We start from the raw sequence: 22513 nt of genomic DNA, 5'->3' as shown, positions 1-22513 counted from the left end.
TGTAGCGAGGTGGGTGTCGGTCTCTTCTCCCAAGTAACTGGCGATAGGACAAGAGGAAATGGCCTCAAGTTGCGCCAGGGGAGGTTTAGATTGGACATGAGGAAAAATGTCTTTACTGAAAGAGTGGTGAAACATTGGAACAGGCTGCCCAGGGGAGTGGTGGAGTCCCCATCCCTGGAGGTATTTAAAAGACGTGTAGATGAGGCGCTGAGGGACATGGTTTAGTGGGCATGGTGGTGTTGGGTTGATGGTTGGACTCGATGATCTTAGAGGTCTCTTCCAACCTTAATGATTCTATGATTCTAGGGTATAGTTACACTTAACTGCTGCCTGCCTGACGGTACTTTGGAGAAGGCGTTATGTACTCGGAGAATAAACTCACTTGATAAGGCTTCTTTGCGAATGCTGCTGTTCCCGTTCTGCGCAGGTGCGTGTCTACCATACCCACCGGACGGAAGGTAAATCCCAGTGTGGTTCTCCAGTGTTTGAAAAATCATCACCTCTTCTCAAAGGCTGAAGTCTGCGTCGCCAACAAACTTCACCAACTGCATTTACAGAGCAGGACGGGGGTAGGTTTAACAGCTATTAACTGGTTTATTTAAAAGGTTTAACAACTGCTGGTGCTTTAAGGTCATATCTGCCCTCCTGCGTCTAAAGTTTTCCCATTGGAGTGTTATTTGGTACTATTCAGGGTGACTGAAGAGGATTTAACTATTCATCATGGCATAAGTGTTTTTTCAGTGTTGAAGCAGGGGTTTCCCTGCTCCTAAAGGCTCAAAGCTTTTTGCTCACTCTTTCTTGTTGTTTCCTATACCAGCCTAAGAACACGTGGGCCATAATTGCAGTCATGGTGCTTTTCTCCGATGGCGTCAGCGACATCCAAAAGCTGATGGCGTGTCTGCAGAGACCCTGCTCTACCCTCTCTGTTCTGGATGTGACCGAGATGCTTTACTGCATAGCCACACTGCTGTACGCGATGAGAGACAGGAATATTGCGATCACTAACAGGTAAGGAGTGGGGACACGCTGCCTGCCTGCCTGCCTCTTTCTAGGCATGGCGATACGTAATATATATTTTAGGCCCCTCACTACAAGAAAGACATTGAGGTGCTGGAGCGTGTCCAGAGAAGGGCAACGAGGCTGGTGAGGGGTCTGGAGAACAAGTCTGATGAGGAGCGGCTGAGGGAACTGGGGTTGTTCAGCCTGGAGAAAAGGAGGCTGAGGGGAGACCTCATCGCTCTCTACAACCACCTGAAAGGAGGCTGTAGCGAGGTGGGGGTCGGTCTCTTCTCCCAAGTAACTGGCGAAAGGACGAGAGGAAACGGCCTCAAGTTGCGCCAGGGGAGGTTTAGATTGGACGTGAGGACAAATGTCTTTACTGAAAGAGTGGTTAAACATTGGAACAGGCTGCCCAGGGGAGTGGTGGAGTCACCATCCCTGGAGGTATTGAAAAGACGTGTAGATGAGGCGCTGAGGGACATGGTTTAGTGGGCATGGGGGTGTTGGGTCAACGGTTGGACTCGATGATCTTGGAGGTCTTTTTCCGACCTAAACGATTCTATGATTCTATATACAGTGAATATATGCTCAGGAGCAATTATGTTCCTCTTGGTTAGAGTTCTTCAGCTCCTCAGTGCGTGCAGTTTGTCAGGAACAGTGTGCACATCCCTAGCTTTTTGCAGGAACATTCAGGAGCGTTGCCTTTAGATTTGCTATAATTCCTAGGCTGTTTCATAGTCCGCTTGTTTTTTGGGAAGTAGTGTTCAAGAAAAATAATTTTCTTCAGAAACGAAAGCAGGTTTTAAAGCAACTGTTTAAACTTTCGGATTAGAAATAGATACACATCAGCTGCAACAATTTAATGCAGTTACTACCCTGAGACCAGTTATTCACTTCACTCCTTTTAAATCACACTACAAGTCCCATGGACACCCATTGCATGTGCGTAGCGATCCGTCCTGTGCCTTTTGTTCACAGAGGTGCCTGGTAATGCAGGTAAGAGCCCACAGGTTGCTTCAGAATTGCAGTGAGAATGAGATGAGGATTAAGGACACATGTAAATTCTTCTTACGAGAAGACTGGAAAGGAACTGGACTGGAAAAGGAATCTGTAGCCGGAAAGAAGATGGTTCTGTAGACTGCCCTCCGCAACTTATAGTTCAGCCTGTGTTAGACACAAGAGAAGGGTTCATTCTCTGCTTACTTAACCATGAGCCATGAGTTCAGGCTACCGGCCAGGGAAACTGGGATGCTTATTTGGCCTGTTAGTGATCAATAATTGCTGGCTAAGGTCATCAGCTTGAGTAAACGCCTGCTGAAGATGTGGCAGACAGAGGCTGTTGCGCACAAGCAATGAGAGCTCATGGTCAAAGTCACCCACGTCCCACCTCCATCTCCTTGAACAACCTAGACTAGAAGAAATAGGAATTACCATGTCTGTTCTGACGTTATCTCTTCAAACCACATGAGGTTTGTGGTTTAGGGCGTAAGGAGGAAACGTGTCCTCAAGGAACTGTCTGGTACCTATTTACAGCTCCCAGAGCAAACTAGTGAGTCTGAGCGTGTAGGTCACCTAATGTGAGACACGAAGTCTGTCCTGGAGTGTGGCCCGGGGTGGCAGCTGTGAGGGCACAGGAACAAAGCTGCACTAAAAGAGGTAAAGCCACAGTGGTGTCAACCCCAATGTATGATGGAGGTTAATTTTAAACCAGTTGTTGCCGGCGTAATTGAAGTTGCAGAGTCGCTGTGCTCCTCTCTGCAGTAACAAAGCACCGTGAAGTGTTGTCAGGGCTAACACACTTGTATAAAATCATCATAAGACAGTTGATGAAACTGGTTCACTTTAGAGGCCTAAACTAGCCCAAATTCTCTCTCAGGCTCCCCCAGACTCTGTTGTTGATAGTGGTTCAGGAGAGCAAAAGGATCCTGTGGATTCTGATCCCAGGTCATGTTTGCATGGCAGACCCTGAAACACAAACCCAGCAGGAGTGAGGGAGAGGCCACAAACGGGGCTGTCCCCGGGGTGCCTTTGCAGTCACTTTTCAAGGTATAGCTGCACTTTAAAATATTAATATTGTCTCCTGCAACTCCCCGAGCGCTTGGGGCTTTGTGCATTGTTCTGTTGGAAGTATTCAAGACGTTGGCGTTCTATTAGGTGGCTGCAGATGTTTCATTTGTTATTGATGATTTCTCAATGATAAATTCTCTTTCGTCCTTTCCACCAGGATCCATTACAATATTTTCTACTGCTTGTATCTGATGGAAAATTCTGCTGTAACTATGCAGACAGTAGAAGAGGAAACGCTGGCTTCACACTGCAGACAAGACTTATGGTCCGGGTAATGCTATTTTAGGTGATCCGAGCAATGCACCTAAGTACACAGGGCCCTGGTGGAGTGCTGAACCTTGGAGAAGGAGCACATGTTTCATGGCAGGGGCTGGTTGACAAGCCTCTGAGATTCGTAAGGATTAGTACAAAACCTTATTCTGCTCCTTGCCATCTTCTCCCTGAATTCTCAGAGGAAAACCAGAATCAGGCCTTAAATCTGTAAAAATTGAATTACCAAGCACTGACTGAATTTAAAAGTCATTGTTCACCGATGGGTCTATGTATCAGTGGAACACAGTTCTGTGCGCTCCAGTGTGACGGCCGCTGAAATTTCGCAGAGCCCAAATCACCCCAAAATACGTTCCCAAATCACCACTCTCCCTTGGGATAAGAAGCTCTGGAAGGAGGGGAGAGCGCCTGCTTTCATTTTAACAGTGTGTTCCTCTAGAACACTGCCAGCTGCAGTCAGCCCAAATGGGAGCTGGCTTGCTGGTGATGTTACTGTAGCTCAAATAATGAAATAATGTGGCCGTTCATTTATAAACGCTGCTTTCTGTGCATGGGAGGAAAGGAGATACCAGCCGCAGGATATTGATTTGGCTCCTGTTTTCTGGATCCTGTTGGATAACTGTTATATACTAACTGTTACATATATATAGCTGTTATAAATTAGCATTGGTTGCTGGCTTGCTGCCTAGGAAGGAAGGAGAGTAAGGAGTGAAATGCTTTCCTGGCCTGTGGAGATCCAGGCGTGGTTCCCCTTCTGCTGCAGTTATCCTGGGTTGAGTCATTTAGCTTCCTTGTCCTTACCTGCAGAAGGGGAACAGTTGTGCTTTCATCCGTCACAGAGGTCTAGCAAAGAGAAATCCAATAAAATCACCGAGTTACAGCAGTGAGAGAGGTCGTAACAAAAAAAATAAATAAGGTAAACAGATGCTGGGTTTCAGTGCTTCTTAGTTTCCCAGCCCTTTTGTTCTACCCCCTCCATTTGAAATCTTTTTCTAAGCAGATTTTGCTTTTTTTAGTACAAGGTGTGTACTGGAGGCAGTGAAATGGCAACTGCCAGCTGTGACACGTCAAGGATACTTAAACAGGGCTTTCTGCCCTTACGCATGGCATCGGGGAGGACCCCGTGTGAAGAGGTGGTTCACACTGTTGGCTGATTATAGGTTTCAGACCTTTATGAATAAAACAATTGTGCTCCAGCCGGAAGCGCTGAATGCTTTTCTTAATGTTAATCAAAGCTCTCGGCTCCCCTGGGAGGCAGGGATAATTGATCTGTCCTACATGCTGAGGAATCGGAGAGCAATTTAAGGTACCTGCTCTCAAAAGCAACAAAACACCCCAAACCCAAGTTGCTGTTTGTTTTCAATAAGCCTAAGGAGCTGGGGTGCCGGATTCATTTTTAAAGCATGGCTTAGGGCCCTTGAGAAGATCTTTTCCTACGTAACCTTCCCCAAGGTTTAGTTTTTGGTTTTGCTATCTCCAATCTTTTCTTATTCCCTGCTTTTCTCATTTGCACAATAACCCGAGTTGCTCCAGTGCCACCTTCTTGACTGTGGGATGGGATAAATCATTCATTGGTTTCCTTCTGCTGTTAGTGAATTTGTTTGTTTTATCTGGGAGGATTTTATTATTATTATTATTTTCTTAATTCCTTTCACTCTGTTTTTTTCTGGTTTTAGGAGCTGGCCTGAGGTAAAGCTGACCCACGAACAGCAAAGGATTTTGAATCACGAAATTAAGCATGGTCAAATAGTGAAAATTATGGCATTTGCAGGTAAGAGCCAAAAATTATGTTGTAAGAATAAATGCATAACTTCTAATTCTGCTCCTTCCCTCCCTGCTTCTTCTGTCCAAGGAACTGTGTGGATGCCAGGGGGATCAGCCTTACGTTTAAACAATACAAAAAATCAGAGCAAGCTTTTGCAGAGAAAGAGGAACGGGAAGCGTGGTGGTGGTTACTCCCCTGCAAGCTGGGTAAATGTCGTATTCGGACACGATACCGAAACCGAGTGTTTGGGCGCTGTCGATGACTGCCCAGAGCAGCTTGTCATTGGAACCCAGGAGAGGAGAAGCAACTCTCCGTGTGTTGCTTAGTCGCATGCTGAGCCTGTTTTGCAGTGTTATTGTCCACAGGCCACTAGACGGAGTCGCTCGTACTTGTCTCTCTGTAAGAGCAACACAAGCCAAGAAATATTCTGCACTCGTGCACTGTTTTGAAAAGGGGAATTGCATAAAATTGAGGGAGCCTTTTTAAATAGAAAAGGAAAAGTAAATCATCTCCCTCCACCTGCAGAGAGTTTCCTTTAAAGACACCATGCTGGGGGCTACGAGCTAGTGCACGCTCTCTGCCCGAAAGGCTTGCAAAAGGACACGTACAGCTAAGCACCACGGTACAGAAGCCACTAATGGTGGTTTCTTATGTCTCTACAAAGTCAGTGTCCAAACGACAAAAACAGGAATGTTCATGAACTCTTGACGGGTTACGTGTAACTGCAACAAGGCAGGGCAGGAAAAGGGCGTGAGGAACCGCTGGCAAAAAGCTTAAAAGACTAATAATCCTTCTTCAAACATGTGGATGAGGATGCTTGCCAAAGCATCTGTTAGCTAACTGCGGTGTAAAGGATGCCTTAGAGTAAACGATGCGGTGGCGGAAAAGCTAAATGTGTTTCTGCATCTGTGTTCCTTGTAGAAGGTCTTGGAAAGGACCGACCTCAGGATCGTTCTCTATAGGGGGTTCACCAGAGGGTCAGTCTCACATTCAGATGGGAAAGGTCGCGGTTGAAATATGCGTTGGTACTGTTCCTTTCACGATCTGGACTGCGTCACCCAGAAGATGTAAAGGAACTGAAGGGTGAAGTGGCTGAACCAGTAGCTGAGTGTGAAAGCTGCTGTGGCAGTGGAGTTCTACAGGGAGACGTGGGACCAATCTACGGGCCGGACCGATATCTGCACCAGGCAAAATGGTGAAAGGTGGTCCTCATGGGTGAATAGCTGGTTAAAAGCTAGGAAGCAAAAGTTGGAGCAGATGGTCAGTTTTCCGCGCGGAGAGTGGTAACCGCTGGAGTCCTGCAGAGACCTGTGCTGGGACCTGCTTTGCCCAACATTCACGAGTCGTCTGGGAGAAGTGCGAACGGCAAGGTGATGAAGTTTGCTGACGCTGTGTCATCGCTGAGGATACGAAAAGAGGCAAAGGAGGAGGTGTGCAGAGCCCTTCTTGTCTCGGGTTTCTGTTGTGATTGATACTCCACGAGTGAAGCAGCTTTGCCGTGAGGTGTGGTCAGTGCTGTCCTGCAGCGAACTGGAGTAAAGGAGAGCAGCATGAGTGGGAGATCTTACAAGGAAATGAGCTCATGAATTGTTCAAAAGAGCAATTCTAACATTTCATTTACCAAACTGCCTTTCAAGAGAACCAGTACCTTCACGTATGCTCAGACTTCTAGAATATTGGGTGATAAAAAGAATTTTTTTTTAAAAGGCTTTTTGGCTGCAGACTAATTTTTCGAAGCTACTTTGCTCCACAGCTTCTGCTGATGTCAGTTGAGTCAGTGAATAAATTCCCATTAGCTGCAAATAATACTGCTGTGCAGTTAGGACGGCAGGAGGGGGAAGGTAAAGCTGATGAGAGGTGTGCGGATTCATTCATTCATACCTGACTCTGGATGCTTTTTGTTTGCTTTCTTCTGTTCTTCAGGTACAGGGAAGACCTCAACCTTGGTCAAGTATGCGGAGAAGTTTCCTGATCTGAATTTCCTTTACGTGACGTTTAACAAAGCTGTTGCAGACAGGGGAAGAAGTGTCTTCCCTAGAAACGTTACGTGCAAGACTTTCCATTCGTTAGCATTTGGAAGTGTCGGCAAACAGTGAGTGGGGATTTTAGATTCTTTCACTGAAGGCCAGTGGAGCAGGGAAAAGACATGTCAGGAAAGGAAGGTCTGGTTTTGAAGTAAACCTCCAGGACTTGAGGAAGCAAAAATAATGGGAGGAATTATTTCTTTCACTTGCTTCAAGCCAGACTGTGATTTACGGTTTCCAAATTCTTTCAGATTGGATGGGCCAGTGATTTTAGCATCCATGCGAGCCTGGGGAAGCAGACTCGTTGCCCTGCTCTGGCATAGACTGTGCTGACATAAGCCCCATTGCTGTTTTGGGGGCTGTTCATCCTGCCTGTGTTTGTAGCCAAGGAGCACTTCACAGGGAGAAGCGGTCTGTGCAACAGAAGTGAAAGTGAGTTTGCTTTTCCAGTAGGCTTTTGATGTGTTTCAACATGTCTCTCCATTATTTTTTGTCATCTGTGGCACAGCTATAAAGAAAAAGGCAAGGTGAACTTCTCCAAGATGTCGGTTTACTCCGTGAGTTCCCTTCTCCGGAACTGCAAGGGACAATCTCTGTTCATAAGAGGGAAAACAGTCTCGCAGACCCTTGAAAACTTTTTTGCCTCTTCAGATGAAGAGATCTGTGAAGAGCATACTCCTGTTTGGTTCACAAATACTCACGGCCAGAGAGAACTTGTCAGTCCAGTAGAAAAGGAGGTGGGTATCTGAGATGAAGCAAGACTCGGGCTGCAAGATTTAGAAGGGGCTGTAGTTATCTCACATTTCTCATAGTTCACGGGTATTTGTGCTCCAGCTGTAAGAACTGTCAAAATATTTTTTTTCCTCTGGTGACAAATCCAAAGGAACTGGGGCTTGTTTGTTCTCCCTGTTCGCACAGCTCATTTCTGGAGAGGAGATTATCACTGTCTCTGCTCAGTGCAGATGTTTCTTCCCTGCAAGAAAAAGAGAGACGAGATTGCATGTATTTGTATCAGTGCCTGAACGGCACTGTGATACTACACGTAAAGACAATAAACATTTTTGTCGTCATTTTGATACACGGAGCCAAGCCCAAAAAAATCTCATTTAGAGTACAGACATCTTAGCAACACTTAAAGGGCAGCACTGACATTGCAAACAACATGGGCTGGAGTTGTGGAGAAAAATTAGCCTTTCTGCTCCGCATTGATCACATCTGATCAGATCCAGCCCAGCTAGCAGAAATCCAATTTGCAGCCGTTATTTCTGGCAGGGAACGAATCGACACCCTCAAAATATTCAATACCTTTAAGCTCCTTGCAAGCTGTCTAGAGAAGCCAAAATAAACACGAAGTGTTAATGTGCAGAAGTTAGGGGGTCTTGTATTACACTGTCCTAATAGCCGGGCCAAAGAAATGTTCTTTTCAGGGGGCTGCATTTGGAAAAGACTACGTTGAGGAGAAGAAGTTAACTGGTGGTGACACAGAAGAGAAGCAGGAGGAAAAAGGCTTCAGAGAAGCATTTCAAGATCTGCTGTGCCTGGACTGTTTTTCTGCTCAAAGCGATCTATCCAGACCCTTCTGTTTTCTCTTTCTAGATCAATGTGGAAGAGGCGAAAGAGATATGGCGCAACATGAAGAAGCTGGATGGAGACATAGAGAAGAAATACAAGATAACTTGCGATGGTAAGAGAGTACAGATGTCAAATAGCCTTCAGATAAAGAGCTGTAGTAGAAACTGGACGGATTCATACCTCTTACTTCTGGCTGTGCACCAGGAATGAGCATTTATCGAGTGCACCCTCAGTAAGTTCGCAGACGACACCAAGTTGGGCGGCAGTGTTGATCTGCTCGAGGGTAGGAAGGCTCTGCAGAGGGACCTGGACAGGCTGGATCGATGGGCCGAGGCCAACTGTATGAGATTCAACAAGGCCAAGTGCCGGGTCCTGCACTTCGGCCACAACAACCCCATGCAGCGCTACAGGCTTGATTCTATGATTCTATATATACAAAAGTATAAAATTCCTGTTCTCCTGCCACTAGCTCACCAGGAGCTCAAAACGGGCCCAAAGGCTGGAAGTTTGTTCATTTCTCCTTTTTGGCTTCAGAAGATGGTGGAACTATTCAGCTGTGTGTGATTGGCAGGAAAATCATAGAGATAATGGGTGAGACAGTGAGCGGACGAGCGCTAACAGCGAGTCTTTGTTCCTTGCTGCTGCCGGCATGTCCTTTCCTCTTGCTTCTTAGCACATGTGCAGATAGTGCCAGAGGTGGTTCGTACTGGGCAAAACCTTCTTCCTTCTCATTTTCTTTGTGCATTAAGAGCTTTGGAGTCATCAGTGTAGCTGCCTTCCTCCAGTGCAGTCAGGTTGTTTTGGGTTGGGTTTTTTCCATCCTTCATACAGCCAAAGGAGACAGCAACATCTGGGAGCAATAGAGATTTTTGCAACCCCTCCAAATGTCATGCAAATTCCAAGCAAGAAGTAGGGCCAGAAACTTTTTTTTTTTTTAATGGACTTGTTTTAAAGATCATGGTGTTTTATGATGAGAAAATTACCCTCTCGCTGACATGACTTGTTCTTTCTCTCAGGGTATTTGAAACTTTGGCAGCTCAGCAAGCCTCAGCTCTCAGGATATGATGCCATTTTTGTCGATGAAGCACAGGACTGCACTCCAGGTGAGCGGTGACAGGAGACAGAGCTGCAGCCTTCCTAAGCACTTTACAGAGAGGATGTTTGTGTGCTCAGGGGTGTGTGCGGAGTAGCACAATTAAAAAAAAATCTGCCCCTCAGCTGTAACATCATAACTGACCCATTGCTTGGTCCCAGATCCTTGCAAATTCAGTAAGGCAGCTTGTAAGCAGGCTACAAGAGTACATGTGCATCAGCTTGAGGGGTTGCTCTCAGTTCCTCTGGGCATCCAGACGTGCCATCCAGACCCTTTTGCTATTGCGTTGCTGCTAACAGGGAAAAACAGAATGCCAGCGTAGCCGAGGACATGTTTTATCACAAGAGTGGCGAGACATTAAATGGTTCAGCTATCAGAACAGCAGAGCTGCTCCATCCCTCCCCAGCACTGGGTGCAAGCCTTGCCCATTCCTTGCACCGTCCCGGGGATTCCTGAGTCATGTAGCAGAAAGCTGCTGGCTTTCTTTGCCGGGGATATGGGGAGTAGCTCTCTGTTGCAAAGCAAATTGAATTGGTTCTGCAAAGGGATCTAAGTGAACCGAACTGTGTGCTGAGGAGCAAAAGAAGGGGGGCAGAAGAAGGCCTGGTCCTTTCAGCAGATATTAAATCGGCTCAAAGGCTTCATCAGACCATGTCCCACCTGTACTTCACTGGAGACCTGGTCTTGCAAGGGTTTGGCTGTGCGTGTGATGCAGGCAGTTGCTCTGCCAGTATGACTGAGCCTTGGGCAGGCTTGGTCAAAGTGGCGCCTCAAGTTGTGCCAGGGGAGGTTTAGATTGGACATGAGGAAAAATTTCTTTACTGAAAGAGTGGTTAAACATTGGAACAGGCTGCCCAGGGGAGTGGTGGAGTCACCATCCCTGGAAGTATTTAAAAGACGTGTAGATGAGGCGCTGAGGGACATGGTTTAGTGGGCACGGGTGTGTTGGGTTGACGGTTGGACTCGATGATCTTAGAGGTCTCTTCCAACCTTAATGATTCTACAATTCTATAATTCTAAGTGGACCGAAGGGCTTTCTGAGGTGTGCACTGAGTCAGTGTGCACACGTGGGCAGCGCGTCCGGGTCACTGGGGATGGGTGGTGGATTTGTGCTGGGCTCACACATGTGGGATTAAGATGCTGTGCAGCTACAGTCCAGGAAAAAATACCGTCAGACTAAAATAGTGGGAGGATGTTTGTAGAGCTCCCAGTCAGCTGCGCACTTCCCTTTGCTTCTCCCCAGCTTGGCTTCTGCAGCTGTGTTGACCCCTTCTTACATGCTGTGAGTCATCAGGCAAGAGATCTTGCCTCTGTACGGGCAAGAGATGTTGTACAGTTCACTCTTGATTTATCAGGCTCCCCCTTAATGCTCCGATATTTTCCTGCAGCCATCGTAGATATTGTGCTGTCACAGAAATGCGGCATAATCCTCGTAGGAGACCCTCACCAGCAGATCTATACCTTCCGAGGCGCTGTCAATACCCTCTACTCAGTGCGTCACACCCATGTCTACTACCTCACCCAGGTAAGGTGAGGGTCTGCTGCTGTCCTTCCCTGGACAGGTCCCTAATGCAGTGGACAGTGTTTCACGTCCTTCTTCAGAAGGCATCTAACAGCCAGACTCCTTGAGTTTGTCACCGTGGAGTGTCTGCATTGCCCGGATTAGTGGCACGCTTTGCCGTTCACACCCTGCACTGCAGAGCTCCTTTGTGCCTCTTAGTGAGGTGATCCCATCACTAGGAAAGCCTTGTGGCTTGAAAAATGGGTACTGGGGTAGAGACCTTAGTGTGTGGCTTATTTCAAGGAGATCCCCTCTTTTCTGGGTTAGTTCTCAGCTCCAGCTGGGTGGGCAGGGGCAGATACCCTCTCTGCTCATATTGCCAGTCAGTTACGACAGTGGGTCTCATGCACAGAGATGAAGGAGTTAGGAGCAAGGAGATGAATTTTGTTCTGGCAGTGACCTCCTTGAAGTAAAACCACACTGATTAAGGAGGACATATTTTCTGGCTGTACACACGATCTTTTTTTCTGGCTCCGTACAAACTCCGACGTTGCCACCTCTACCCCACCAGTGCCCCTTTGTCCGTGATATCCCCTGCCCTGTTTGTCTGCCAGGGGCATAATTTTCACGAGCAGCTTCAGCTGATCTGAGTTTGCCCTGGAAGAGAGCTCCTGCCTTCTTTCAGCACAAGTGATGCTTGTGTCTCCAGGCTGGATTACCTAACCTGCTGTTACGCCAACTGAAGGCTCACCCTGATGAGTTTTTTGGCCTGATTAGCCACATGGCTACACAATTCGCTAATATAAGGGAGGAACTATGCCTTTGAGAATCCTTGCAGAAAGAATCAGCTTAAACCGGCGATACAAGCTGCAATGCAACCAGCTCCTAAGCCAGGACGGCCACCAAAACGCCCATCCACCTGAGCTGCCTTTTCCCCTTGCACCATGGCAGCCTTGCCAAGGGGCAGGAGCCAGGGACAGGCACATAAGATTTGGGTGCTTTTTCTACGAGAAAGGTTGTCCGGAAGGTTGGTGGGAATTGTATAGTTCCATATACAGTAATATTTTTGTACATTCTAACAAGTTCCTCTTCTTTCCCTGCTGTTTCCTTCATTTTTCCACGTAGAGTTTCAGATTTGGTCCTGAAATAGCTTACGTTGGAGCAACCATTCTGGATGTCTGCAAGAATATCAGGAGTAAGACATTAGTGGGTGGAAACCAAAAGGGTAAGTCTTGTTGGTGCACTGCTCGGCTCGGTCAGCTCTGTTCAATGACTGGGAGTCGCAGAGCTACTGCATAATCATAGAATCATTAAGGTTGGAAGAGACCTCTAAGATCATCGAGTCCAACCGTCAACCCAACACCCCCATGCCCACTAAACCATGTCCCTCAGCGCCTCATCTACCCGTCTTTTAAATACCTCCAGGGATGGTGACTCCACCACTCCCCTGGGCAGCCTGTTCCAATGTTTAACCACTCTTTCAGTAAAGAAATTTTTCCTCACGTCCAATCTAAACCTCCCCTGGCACAACTTGAGGCCGTTTCCTCTCGTCCTTTCGCCAGTTACTTGGGAGAAGAGACCGACCCCCCCCTCGCTACAGCCTCCTTTCAGGTGGTTGTAGAGAGCCATGAGGTCTCCCCTCAGCCTCCTTTTCTCCAGGCTGAACAACCCCAGCTCCCTCAGCCGCTCCTCATCAGACTTGTGCTCCAGACCCCTCACCAGCCTCGTTGCCCTTCTCTAACCAAACAATAAGTGTCTCAGGATTAATCCTGATTTATGAAGATCTTTGTGTTTTAGATACCTGCTTTCTGACTGCTCTGGCTAACTGGGAATTTCTTCATGCAGGTGATGTGAGAGGTGGCATGGAAGGGAAGATAACAATCTTATCACGAAGCAATTTTAACGTGTTCGAGGACGCTGTGAAACTTACTGGAAGAGAGATGCCAATCAACATACACGTGATTGGGGTAAGGGGAAATTGCCAATGCGTCTTTCACGCCCCAACCTCAAGTCCCCAAGCCTGTTAGCACTTGTAGCAGCGACACCGACAAGTGTCTTGAAATAGGTGTGGCTGACCTGCTGTCGTCTGTAGCACCCAGGTTTAAAACTAATATTCAAGGATAAAGCAGCAATCTGCTGAGGCCGGGGAAGGGTTATCTGGAGCAGCTTTTCCTCAAATCTGCACAGGCGAGGCTCCCTTTTTAGGCTCATCTGTCTCTTTTTTCATCAGGCTCAGATGAGACGGCAGCAGCTCCAGTTTGCTGCGTGGGGCTGGGGCAGGGGCAGGGTGATGTACGGCTGTAACAAGTCGCTGCAGGTATTTGCGTTAGATGGAGTGCTGCTGACTGCCTTTGACCGCTGGCAGTGGCACAGTGTTCCTGCATTAGGGAAATAAAAATCAGCTGTAATTGCAGGCTGAGTGTAAAAAAGCAATGAAAGGCAGTTGGCTGTGCCCTGAGAGAATAAACACATTTTTCCAGCTCTCTTGAGAGACGAAGACAATGGTTGAAGCTGAAGGTGACCTTTGGGCTTGTAGGTGTCACAGAGGGCTGTGCTCTGCTCATTCCTAATTTCCAGTCCTGTAACGGTCTGTTCCCCATCTCGATACACTCAGGAAAGCCAGGGAAACTTGGTTCACCAGCATTGTTGGTGAGGGAAATTGGGATTTTCAGCAATGCTGGATGTTAACTCCTTGAGGGAGCAACAGTTCTGAGGTCTGCACCGAATTTTCATCTGCAGAAAGCACCCATGTATCAGAAGAAGGAGAGTGTGCGCGTGTGCACGTCTGCAGAAATGCACGCGCTTGAATTGCAGGGAGGTTTTAATAAGGCTCCGCATTTCAGAAGCCTCAGAGGGATCATTAGTCTTCCAACTCTGAATCATCAATACCTATGATTTAATATGAGATCTTGTTCTGCACCCAGAAACATAGAAGCACATGAACAAGTTGTCCTAGCACTGAATGTGTTTGAGGAAGAGCCTGGTCTTTGGAATTTTAGGCTGATATTTTTATTTCTTTTTTGCACTGGGAAACGGCATATTACAATGGAATGAATGTTTGAACTGTCTACCCGGTATCAAAATCCTCATCTGCCTTTGCAGTTTGGAATAAGTCTAAATTCAGACTGGCACTTCTTTTGATGGAACAAAACAAACTGAATTGGGAAACAAGGGGGGGGGGAGGGGAATACTTTCTGAAAGTAAAAATTGTCAAAGCAAAGCCTTTTGGTTTCAGTTTACATTGAAACTGAAACACTTACGGTCAGTTTAGCAAGTTTATCTTCGTTGTGGTGGCCCGTCACTTCAGGAAAGAGGATGCAGCCGTGCCTGGAGCTGGCTTTCCCACCAAACAGCTTGGAGTCAATAGGTCAGCAGCATTTATGGCACGACAGACTTTTAAAGTTCGTTTTAACAAAGCAATATGCAGCTGTTGGAAGCTAAAATGACCAAACCCCAAAACTTTTCTTGTTAGTGAATGGAAAAACATTATAGAAATGTGGGTTGGTTTTTTTTTCTTTGAAAAGACTTTGACTATAAAATTCTGCTGTAGCTCTGTTGTAACGCCGATCAGACGGCGTCCTGTTCTCTTCTCGCTGTCCGTCCGCAGAGCGGGCTGGATCGTTGCTTTTTCGGCTGCCTTTGAGCCACAGCCCCAGGGATTTCAGGAAACCTGCTTCCTTCTGCATCTTCAGCACGTTCCCTTTTTCCCTCCCTCTTAACACCAACAACCACTGGGCCCTGCTAGCTTATCTAGAAACTCTAGACAGCACCTTTACTCCTGTATATTAAGATAAACTGTTGTTTGTTTTAGGGGCTTGCCCGTTTTGGCCTGAGCAGAATTTATGATATTTGGAAACTCAGCCAACCCGCAGATGAACGGAAAAAAGGTGAGTACATCCTCACCCTTCTCCCTGTGTTTGATCCGCCCTGCAGCAGCACAGATGTTTTCGTTTTTGCTGCGGTGATGGAAAGCAACACGCTTCTTGGTGGTTTATTTTATATTTCCTCATGCAGTTACCTGTTGAAAACTGATTTCTCAATGGTAGTGTTGTGGGCTGTGCTATTTCAGCTGCTTCAGTGGCTGGTGTTAATACCAGAAATGCCGAAATTGTGGAGCCTGTGTCATGCAGCCCTCCCCAGCTTTCCTCTGCGATGCCTCATCGTGAGTGCAAGAGCCCAGTAAACTCATAGATTGGGATTTTTTTCCCTATGTTTTCTGATTTGACTTTATTTTTCATTTGTGTTGGGCTTTTCCTGTTTTGTTTTGGTTTGGTTTTAAACCTGGTGTGTTGAATCTTCTAGCGCACGCTTGCTTTTCGCTGGTGGATATCATTTGGGAAATGAATCGTTCATTTAAAATCTCCCTCTGTCGTGGTAGCAGTAGGCAAGTATTGTTATATATGGGGCACAGAGATGAACAAAGGACTTAACGACCTGCCACAAGTGACTGATTATGTGGTGGTTGTTACTGGTTCTTTGGAAGGCGAGCTACCAGAAAAACTCCTTGCCATCTGGGTAAAAAGAGAGAATAATGCAGGTTGGAAGGGCCCCGGGACTGTCTCTGCCCCTGAGCCCCTGCTCCAGCCGCTCTGAAGTCACGTTGGAGTCTTTTCAGACGGCTCAGAGTCTTTTCCCTTCAATTTCCAAATACCTCTGGGGACAAAGGTTGTGCAGACTTTCTAGGACACATGGTGTAGAAATGAGCGAGCTCAGTGAATGTTTGCCAGCTGCTCTCTCCTGAGCTCCGTAAACTTCCGTACCCTTCATAGTATACCAGCTCTGGATCTCAAAGTGATGCTGCTTTGTGAAGCTACCCGCTCTATTGAGAGCATCGAGCTTTGACAGTGTTTTGCATCAGTAAAGAGAAAATCCTGAGCAAAAACCACCCATCACAGAGCAAGGAGTACATTCCAAGCCCCTGCATCCCACAGCAGCGGTCCATCCACTGCCTCACACTTGCTCCCTAATACTTACTCTGAAATTTGATTAGAATTAAAAAATGCCATTATATGTGTCTGTCAAATAAACTCATGTCATCTGACATCCTGGCCTGTATCAGAACTAGTGTGGCCAGCAGGAGCAGGGAAGTGATCGTGCCCCTGTACTCGGCACTGGGGAGGCCGCACCTCGAATACTGTGTTCAGTTTTGGGCCCCTCACTCCAAGAAGGACGTCGAGGTGCTGGAGCGTGTCCAGAGAAGGGCAACGAGGCTGGTGAGGGGTCTGGAGAACAAGTCTGATGAGGAGCGGCTGAGGGAACTGGGGTTGTTTAGCCTGGAGAAAAGGAGGCTGAGGGGAGACCTCATCGCTCTCTACAACTACCTGAAAGGAGGTTGTAGCGAGGTGGGGGTCGGTCTCTTCTCCCAAGTAACAAGCGATGGGACGAGAGGAAATGGCCTCAAGTTGTGCCAGGGGAGGTTTAGGTTGGACGTGAGGAAAAATGTCTTTACTGAAAGAGTGGTTAAACATTGGAACAGGCTGCCCAGGGGAGTGGTTGAGTCACCATCCCTGGAGGTATTTAAAAGACGGGTAGATGAGGCGCTGAGGGACATGGTTTAGTGGGCATGGGGGTGTTGGGTTGACGGTTGGACTCGATGGTCTTAGAGGTCTCTTCCAACCTTAATGATTCTATGGTTCTATGATCTGCTACTTTCTTTTCAGCAAACCTTGTTATAAATGACTCCTTTATCAAAAAATGGGAAGAAACTCAGGGCTTCCTCGGTTTAAGGGAATATGCCGAGCGCACCGATGACAAAGACCTGGAAGTGAAGATTGCGATAGTGGAGAAATACAAAGAGCGGATCCCTGAGCTGGTGCAGAAGATTGAGAGCAGCCACGTGTCACAAAAAGCCATGGCAGGTAAAGCCAAGCTGTGTCTTTGATAGAGGATCAAATTCAGGTCTTTTTTTCGATCCAGCTTCAGTGCTGAATCCACCTCGTTCTGCAAAAAAGCTACATTTGGATCAAGTCAGTCTTTTAGGGAAAAAGGGAAGTTGAACAGCAGCTTTTGGGGTACATCTGGGCCTCCAGGTGAAGTTCAGTGCCATGAATCTGCCACCAAAGGATTGCTCAATGTGACTTTGCTAGAGGTGAATAAACGTTTGGACACAGTATTTCCTGCAGCTGGAACGCCCTAGGACTTGATCTTGCTTTTTGGGATTCCTGTTGTAATTGCCCTCCAACTTGCTGACTAAAATTTGGGGAGGGGACAACGCAATCAAGTCAAAAATTCACCAGATAAAGAACGTTCCTGACTGGGAGCTGGGGCTGGGGCTCAGGCTGCTGAGAATCAGGCATTTTCCTTGGCAGGGAAGTTGTCTTCAGCAGCCTGGATTCCCGATAGAGGTGCTTTCCTTCTGATTTACGTTTGGGGAGAAGGGAAATGAATGCAGAAGGAAATAATTTCATTTGACTCAGCGCCTCGTGAAATTAAAAATACCATCGCTGCCGCGGTGACTGATCTTTTTTCCTCCTTGTTCCCCACGTGCGCTGGTTACAGATTACATAATAGGTACTGTCCACCAAGCCAAAGGCCTGGAGTTTGATACGGTGCTAATTGCAGATGACTTCGTGGAAGTACCGTGTCTCAGTGGCAATTACCAGAGAACTCACTTCAGTATCGGTAAGGGAACAGCTGCGCGTCGTACCCATCCTGATCTGAAAGTGGGATGGCAGCAAAGCATGCTGCCGGCGCTTGTCCTGCAAGCCCGTGCTTCTTGGTGGCGTCAAGTGCCACTGGCTGTCCTAGTGATCATTGATCTTGTCATAGTTTCCTTCACAGCGAGATAAGGGCGGGGGGGATATTCCTGCACTCGAGCTTGCAGCCATCTAGCAAGAGAAAGACCGACTCCACACTTGGGAAAGACGCTGCTTTCCTTAGGTGCCACAGTTGATGCTTTGGAAGAGCTGTCTTTTCCCAGTGAGCGGAGAGGAGCCCGCAGAGTGAATCTAGAGACTGAGAAGCTCCTCCAGTGCCAAGTCTGTGCCCGGGAGGTGGGAAAACACATAGCAGTGAGTGGCTTCTCCGGGCATGTAGAGTCCTGCCTTTGCCTGGAAGGGAGAACGTGGAACGAGACAGGAGTTATCGGTGGTGTCAGGAACTGCACGGCACACGCAGGAGAGTGCTGCACAGCTCTGCTGCTCTGCAAGAGAAGAGAGCTCTCATGCTCTCCCAGAGAAGCACCGAGTGTCCTTCCAGAAGTATTTGCTGAAGCACTAGAAGAATGGCAGAGCTGTTAATTCTTGTTCTCTAAAGCTATCGATGATCTTTCCTCCAACCTAGGCAGGTATCCTGAGGATGAATGGAACCTGCTCTACGTAGCCGTGACACGCGCAAAGAAGTATTTGCTAATGTCAAAGTCCCTGGAACACCTTTTAGCATTGGCTGGGGTAAGTGAAGCCTTTCCGAGGGAAGCAAATCCGCAAGCGGGGCAATTTAGGGTCCCGATACCTGCACTTCGTAGCACGCTGCACCAAAGCAAGGCGTCGTCATGCCCGATCTGGCTGAGCGGCCCTGCCTGGGGGCTGCAGCAGTTCCTCAGCTGGTGTGTGAGCTGCTCCAGAGGCAGAGCAGGCAGCCGGGGAGAGCAAACTCCCAGACGCGCTGCTGTCTCGTTAGGATTTGGAGTCTCGAAGCAGCTCTGCAAGCCGATAACACCTCAGGCAGGATGGGCAGCTGCCAATTTAAAAAGGCGCCAAGAGAGGCAGCGCCCACTACTCGTACTGCACATCTCCGATTATTATGTTCGGAGAGGGGGGTGTGGTAGAGAAGCATAAAAGAAGATTGTCATAAGATTCACCTTGATCCCAGATTCACGCTGAGCGTGGACTATGCCCTGGCTTGTGCTGGCGTAGACCAGAATAACCGAGGTCACCTTTTTTCCTCGGTTCACGCTGCTCTGCACTGTGATTCTAGTAGCGAGACACGAGGTTGCAGCAGGTTTTTTTTTTTTTGCCCCCAGACCTTGCATTTGGGTGTTGTCTTCCACAGATCCTGACTTCTTATCTCGGTGCGAGTGTGTGGGTTCCCTTTTCTCTGTCCGCAGTGGTCGGCAGCTCTTACTTCACTTCCTTCTCTGCGAGTTGCTGCTGGCTTCTGCCTGTTTTTTATTGTCACCGGGGGGTTGGGGGGTTTTTTTTGTTGTTTTATTTTTTAAAAAAACATCGTGTTGCAAGTCACTTCCCAGGGGGTTAAAAAAAAAATAATAATGAAACAACCAGTTCCCTCTGAGCGTCGTCGTTCCTTTTTTTTTCATGTTTCTTAGGAGCGTTTCCTTCGGGTGGAGCTGATGAGCGAGGCTGCGAAGGACGGGGCCGCCGTCACTTGTTGCGTGCCACAGTGTAGGGCAACGCTGCAACCCAGCTCCTGGCTGGTTGTGAAGAAGCTCCCTTAGAAGCTCCCTTTGACCCACGTACGTCCCCTCCCTGGGCCTCTGAGGTCACGTTTCTGAATCGGGAGCCTTCACGAGCTGCTCCAGTCGCTTGGGGGGCGGCTGCGCTCTGTGTTCTGAGCTATCGCGCCGGGGAGGGACAGCCTCGGCGCTGAGCTTCAGCGGAAGCGAGCAGGGAACATCCCGTGGATGGATCTCGTGCCCACAGCTCCCCAGCCCTTTGCTTCTGCTCACAACCCTGGCCCATAACGGGGGGTGACTTCCCGACCGCATGATTCAGGGTGGTGGCGCAGTTCCCACAGACCCACTCAAGCCTTGACCTCTCTTCTGAAACTAATTGTGGCCTCAGGTGGGGCTGGTTTGGGGGTTTTGTCGTGTCAGATCCCATTTCCGACTCTTGGAGCCTCTGCCGAGGCCATCGAACATCCGTCTGGGGTTGGCAGAGCACCCCTTGCCCCCGCCGGCCAGCTGGAAGCGACAGTCTTGACTTTTGGATCCACTTTTGGCTTCGGTCCCACCTTCTGGCTTGGGGGTTGACCCTTGCCCAGAAGGTGCGGTGAAGGCCATGTTTCCCCTAGTGCTGGGATCTGCGAGCGCGCAGTGAATCTGGTGGAGCTCCGTGTCCGCAACAAGAGACAGCAGATGGGCTCCGAGCCGTCAGCAGGGGACACCAGCACCCAGACGGGCAAAGCCTCGTCCTTCACCAGCAAAGACCTGCACGGGGCCGTTTTGGTTGTTGCAGCTGTTAAACAAGCTGTCCCGTAAGGGGTTTCCTTGCGAGGGAGGTGGCAGGAGATGCTTTGGGCGCATCGTTGCTCTCTTCCCTGGATGCGAGGGGGTTGCAGCCGAGGTTGGAAGCCTTCTTCCAGCCTTCCTCTTCTCTCACGTCTCCTCTCTTTCTCCCGCAGAGCAATGGCAGCGAGGATGCAGGTGGCTACCTTTGCCACACTTGCACGCAGCGGCGCTTTGGCTCTCTGACACCGCTCACCTTTTTCCCGGCGCTTCAGGAATAGCCCATCCGGCTCTAACGAAGCCCTCCGGCTTCCCAGAGCCCTGGCTGCGTCCCGGAGCCATCCTGGGTGCAGGACAAGGCCTGTCGTCACATCCCAGCTCCAAAATCAGGCGGATATTGGAGCAGGATTTCAGACCAGCTCTGAGAGGAATCCTCCAGGCTCTCTGCAAGGAGGTGTGAGACCTTTTCTCAAGCCCTGCCTTGCCCTCCCGGAGCTGGTTGGCACGGCCTGCGTCGCTGCGCAGAAGAACATGCACTATATAAACAGTAACAGACAGGACGGCTTTTTTTTTGAGCATTACCCCTCCGTGACCTCTGTCACCAGGAAAACACCTCCAGTGACCTAACTGCCAGGATTTCCTTGCCTATTCCATCACGTCATGCCTCGGTGAAATCCCTCTGATCCACCAGAAGAAGAGGAAATGCGATGCTGAAAATTATCCGAAGAAACACTTTATTCCTAGAAAATGGGCTTTTTCCTGGAGGCCGTCTTAATGGGGAAAATTTCACCGTCAGCTCTCGGACGAAGTCATTAACCTCTCCTAGCTCAATTAATTTCCCTTACTTGCAGCAGAGGGGTTTCCCCAAACTGCCTCCTCCCTGCAGCAAACCGTGAGGGAAGAAGAGAGGCAGCGTCTGAAGAACTGCTTTGGTTTGGTTTCAGTCTAACTCGGAGACAAACTGGAGAGTGTTTTTAATGCTGAAATTAAATTTGTAACAAAAAAAAAGCGCCTTAATGCTTTCTTTTTTCTCTTCCCTTCTGTTAAGAAGTCATCCCGGGTTGCATTTATTTACCAGCCATCTCAGCAGCAATGGTGCAAGCAGCACGGTGGTCTTGTCAATCAGACGGTGTCTTCTCCGTTTGAAGACACCGTGGCTCGTACCAGCGCCCGTGTCGTGCGGAGATCGAAACTGAAACCGATTTCAGAAGAGATCTGCTCTTGGACACGGGGCCGGAGCAGTGAGCCACACCTGCTGGAGGAAGCTCGTGCATCCTGTTGATTTCCGTGGTTATTCATTGAACAGGAGCTGCTTCGCTGGCTCTCCTTTCACTTTCGAAGCACCGACTCCAGAAAGGCTTTCCCTGTTCCACTCACCTAAGCGCGGGCAGAAGTTCACCCAAGACTTGGACGTTGGATGTAACCGTAAAGCTCGGTGTGGACACCGGACCAGGCGCCTCCAGCGATCCCATCCAGCCTCACCTGTCTTCCGACCGTCCCGTGGTACGCTGGGGAGAAGCAGTGCCGCTGCGGGAGGGTTTGGTCCGTCACGCATCCAAAGTGCCTCTTCCTCCAGGTCCGACGGTCCAGAGCAGTGGCACAAACAGGAGGACAAAAGACGGCAGCAAGAAAAGGACGCAGAAGTTGGTAGACACCTCCTGCTTTCCAGCTGACTGCTAAAACTCCCTTTTGCCGCCCAGCCGAGCGACGGCAGCTGGCGCCTTGCCGTCACCTTTTGCCGCTGGAGGACGGCAATACCGGTGGCCGGCCGAGCTCTTGCTGCTGCGGAGAGGGATTTCACCCCAGCCCAGCTCCTGTCTGTCCCCGCTGTCCTCCCCACCATCGTGGCCGCCGAGATCAAAAAAACCAACTGCTGCGTGTGCGTTATTTTACATACCGTATATACACATTTATACATAAAACAGCATCAATACAAAGCTGCCTGTTCTGTAGCAAGGGCGAAACGAGTGGGTAACACCTGATGACGGACGAAGGGAAAACATGCAAAGGAAAATATTTCCTAGGTCGTGTTATTGCCTTCAGTCTTTGGTAGTGTGTCTGCAGCGAAATCGCTCCTGCTTGTGGTCCCCTGCGAGCGGCC

General features: G+C 48.6%; 1 protein-coding gene across 1 annotated transcript in view; it reads left to right on the top strand.

Annotated features, from left to right (window-relative positions):
• FBXO18 (F-box protein, helicase, 18) overlaps positions 1-21403 on the top strand; it is a 28650-nt gene extending 7247 nt beyond the window's left edge. The window contains 17 exon segments of the mRNA XM_009331005.1: positions 428-569; positions 818-1008; positions 3224-3337; positions 5013-5107; positions 7025-7193; positions 7634-7862; positions 8722-8809; positions 9714-9800; positions 11179-11315; positions 12417-12516; positions 13137-13258; positions 15103-15178; positions 16952-17149; positions 17790-17912; positions 18573-18679; positions 19555-19701; positions 20589-21403. Coding sequence (XP_009329280.1) covers positions 428-569; positions 818-1008; positions 3224-3337; positions 5013-5107; positions 7025-7193; positions 7634-7862; positions 8722-8809; positions 9714-9800; positions 11179-11315; positions 12417-12516; positions 13137-13258; positions 15103-15178; positions 16952-17149; positions 17790-17912; positions 18573-18679; positions 19555-19701; positions 20589-20693 — 2230 coding nt within the window. The 3' untranslated portion in view covers positions 20694-21403.
• Positions 21404-22513: the final 1110 nt, after the last annotated feature.

This window comes from Pygoscelis adeliae, unplaced genomic scaffold, assembly GCF_000699105.1.
Source record: "Pygoscelis adeliae isolate BGI_AS28 unplaced genomic scaffold, ASM69910v1 Scaffold129, whole genome shotgun sequence".
NCBI lineage: Eukaryota > Metazoa > Chordata > Aves > Sphenisciformes > Spheniscidae > Pygoscelis > Pygoscelis adeliae.
Note: the sequence above shows the minus strand (reverse complement) of the source record. Positions and strands in the feature narration are given on the sequence as shown.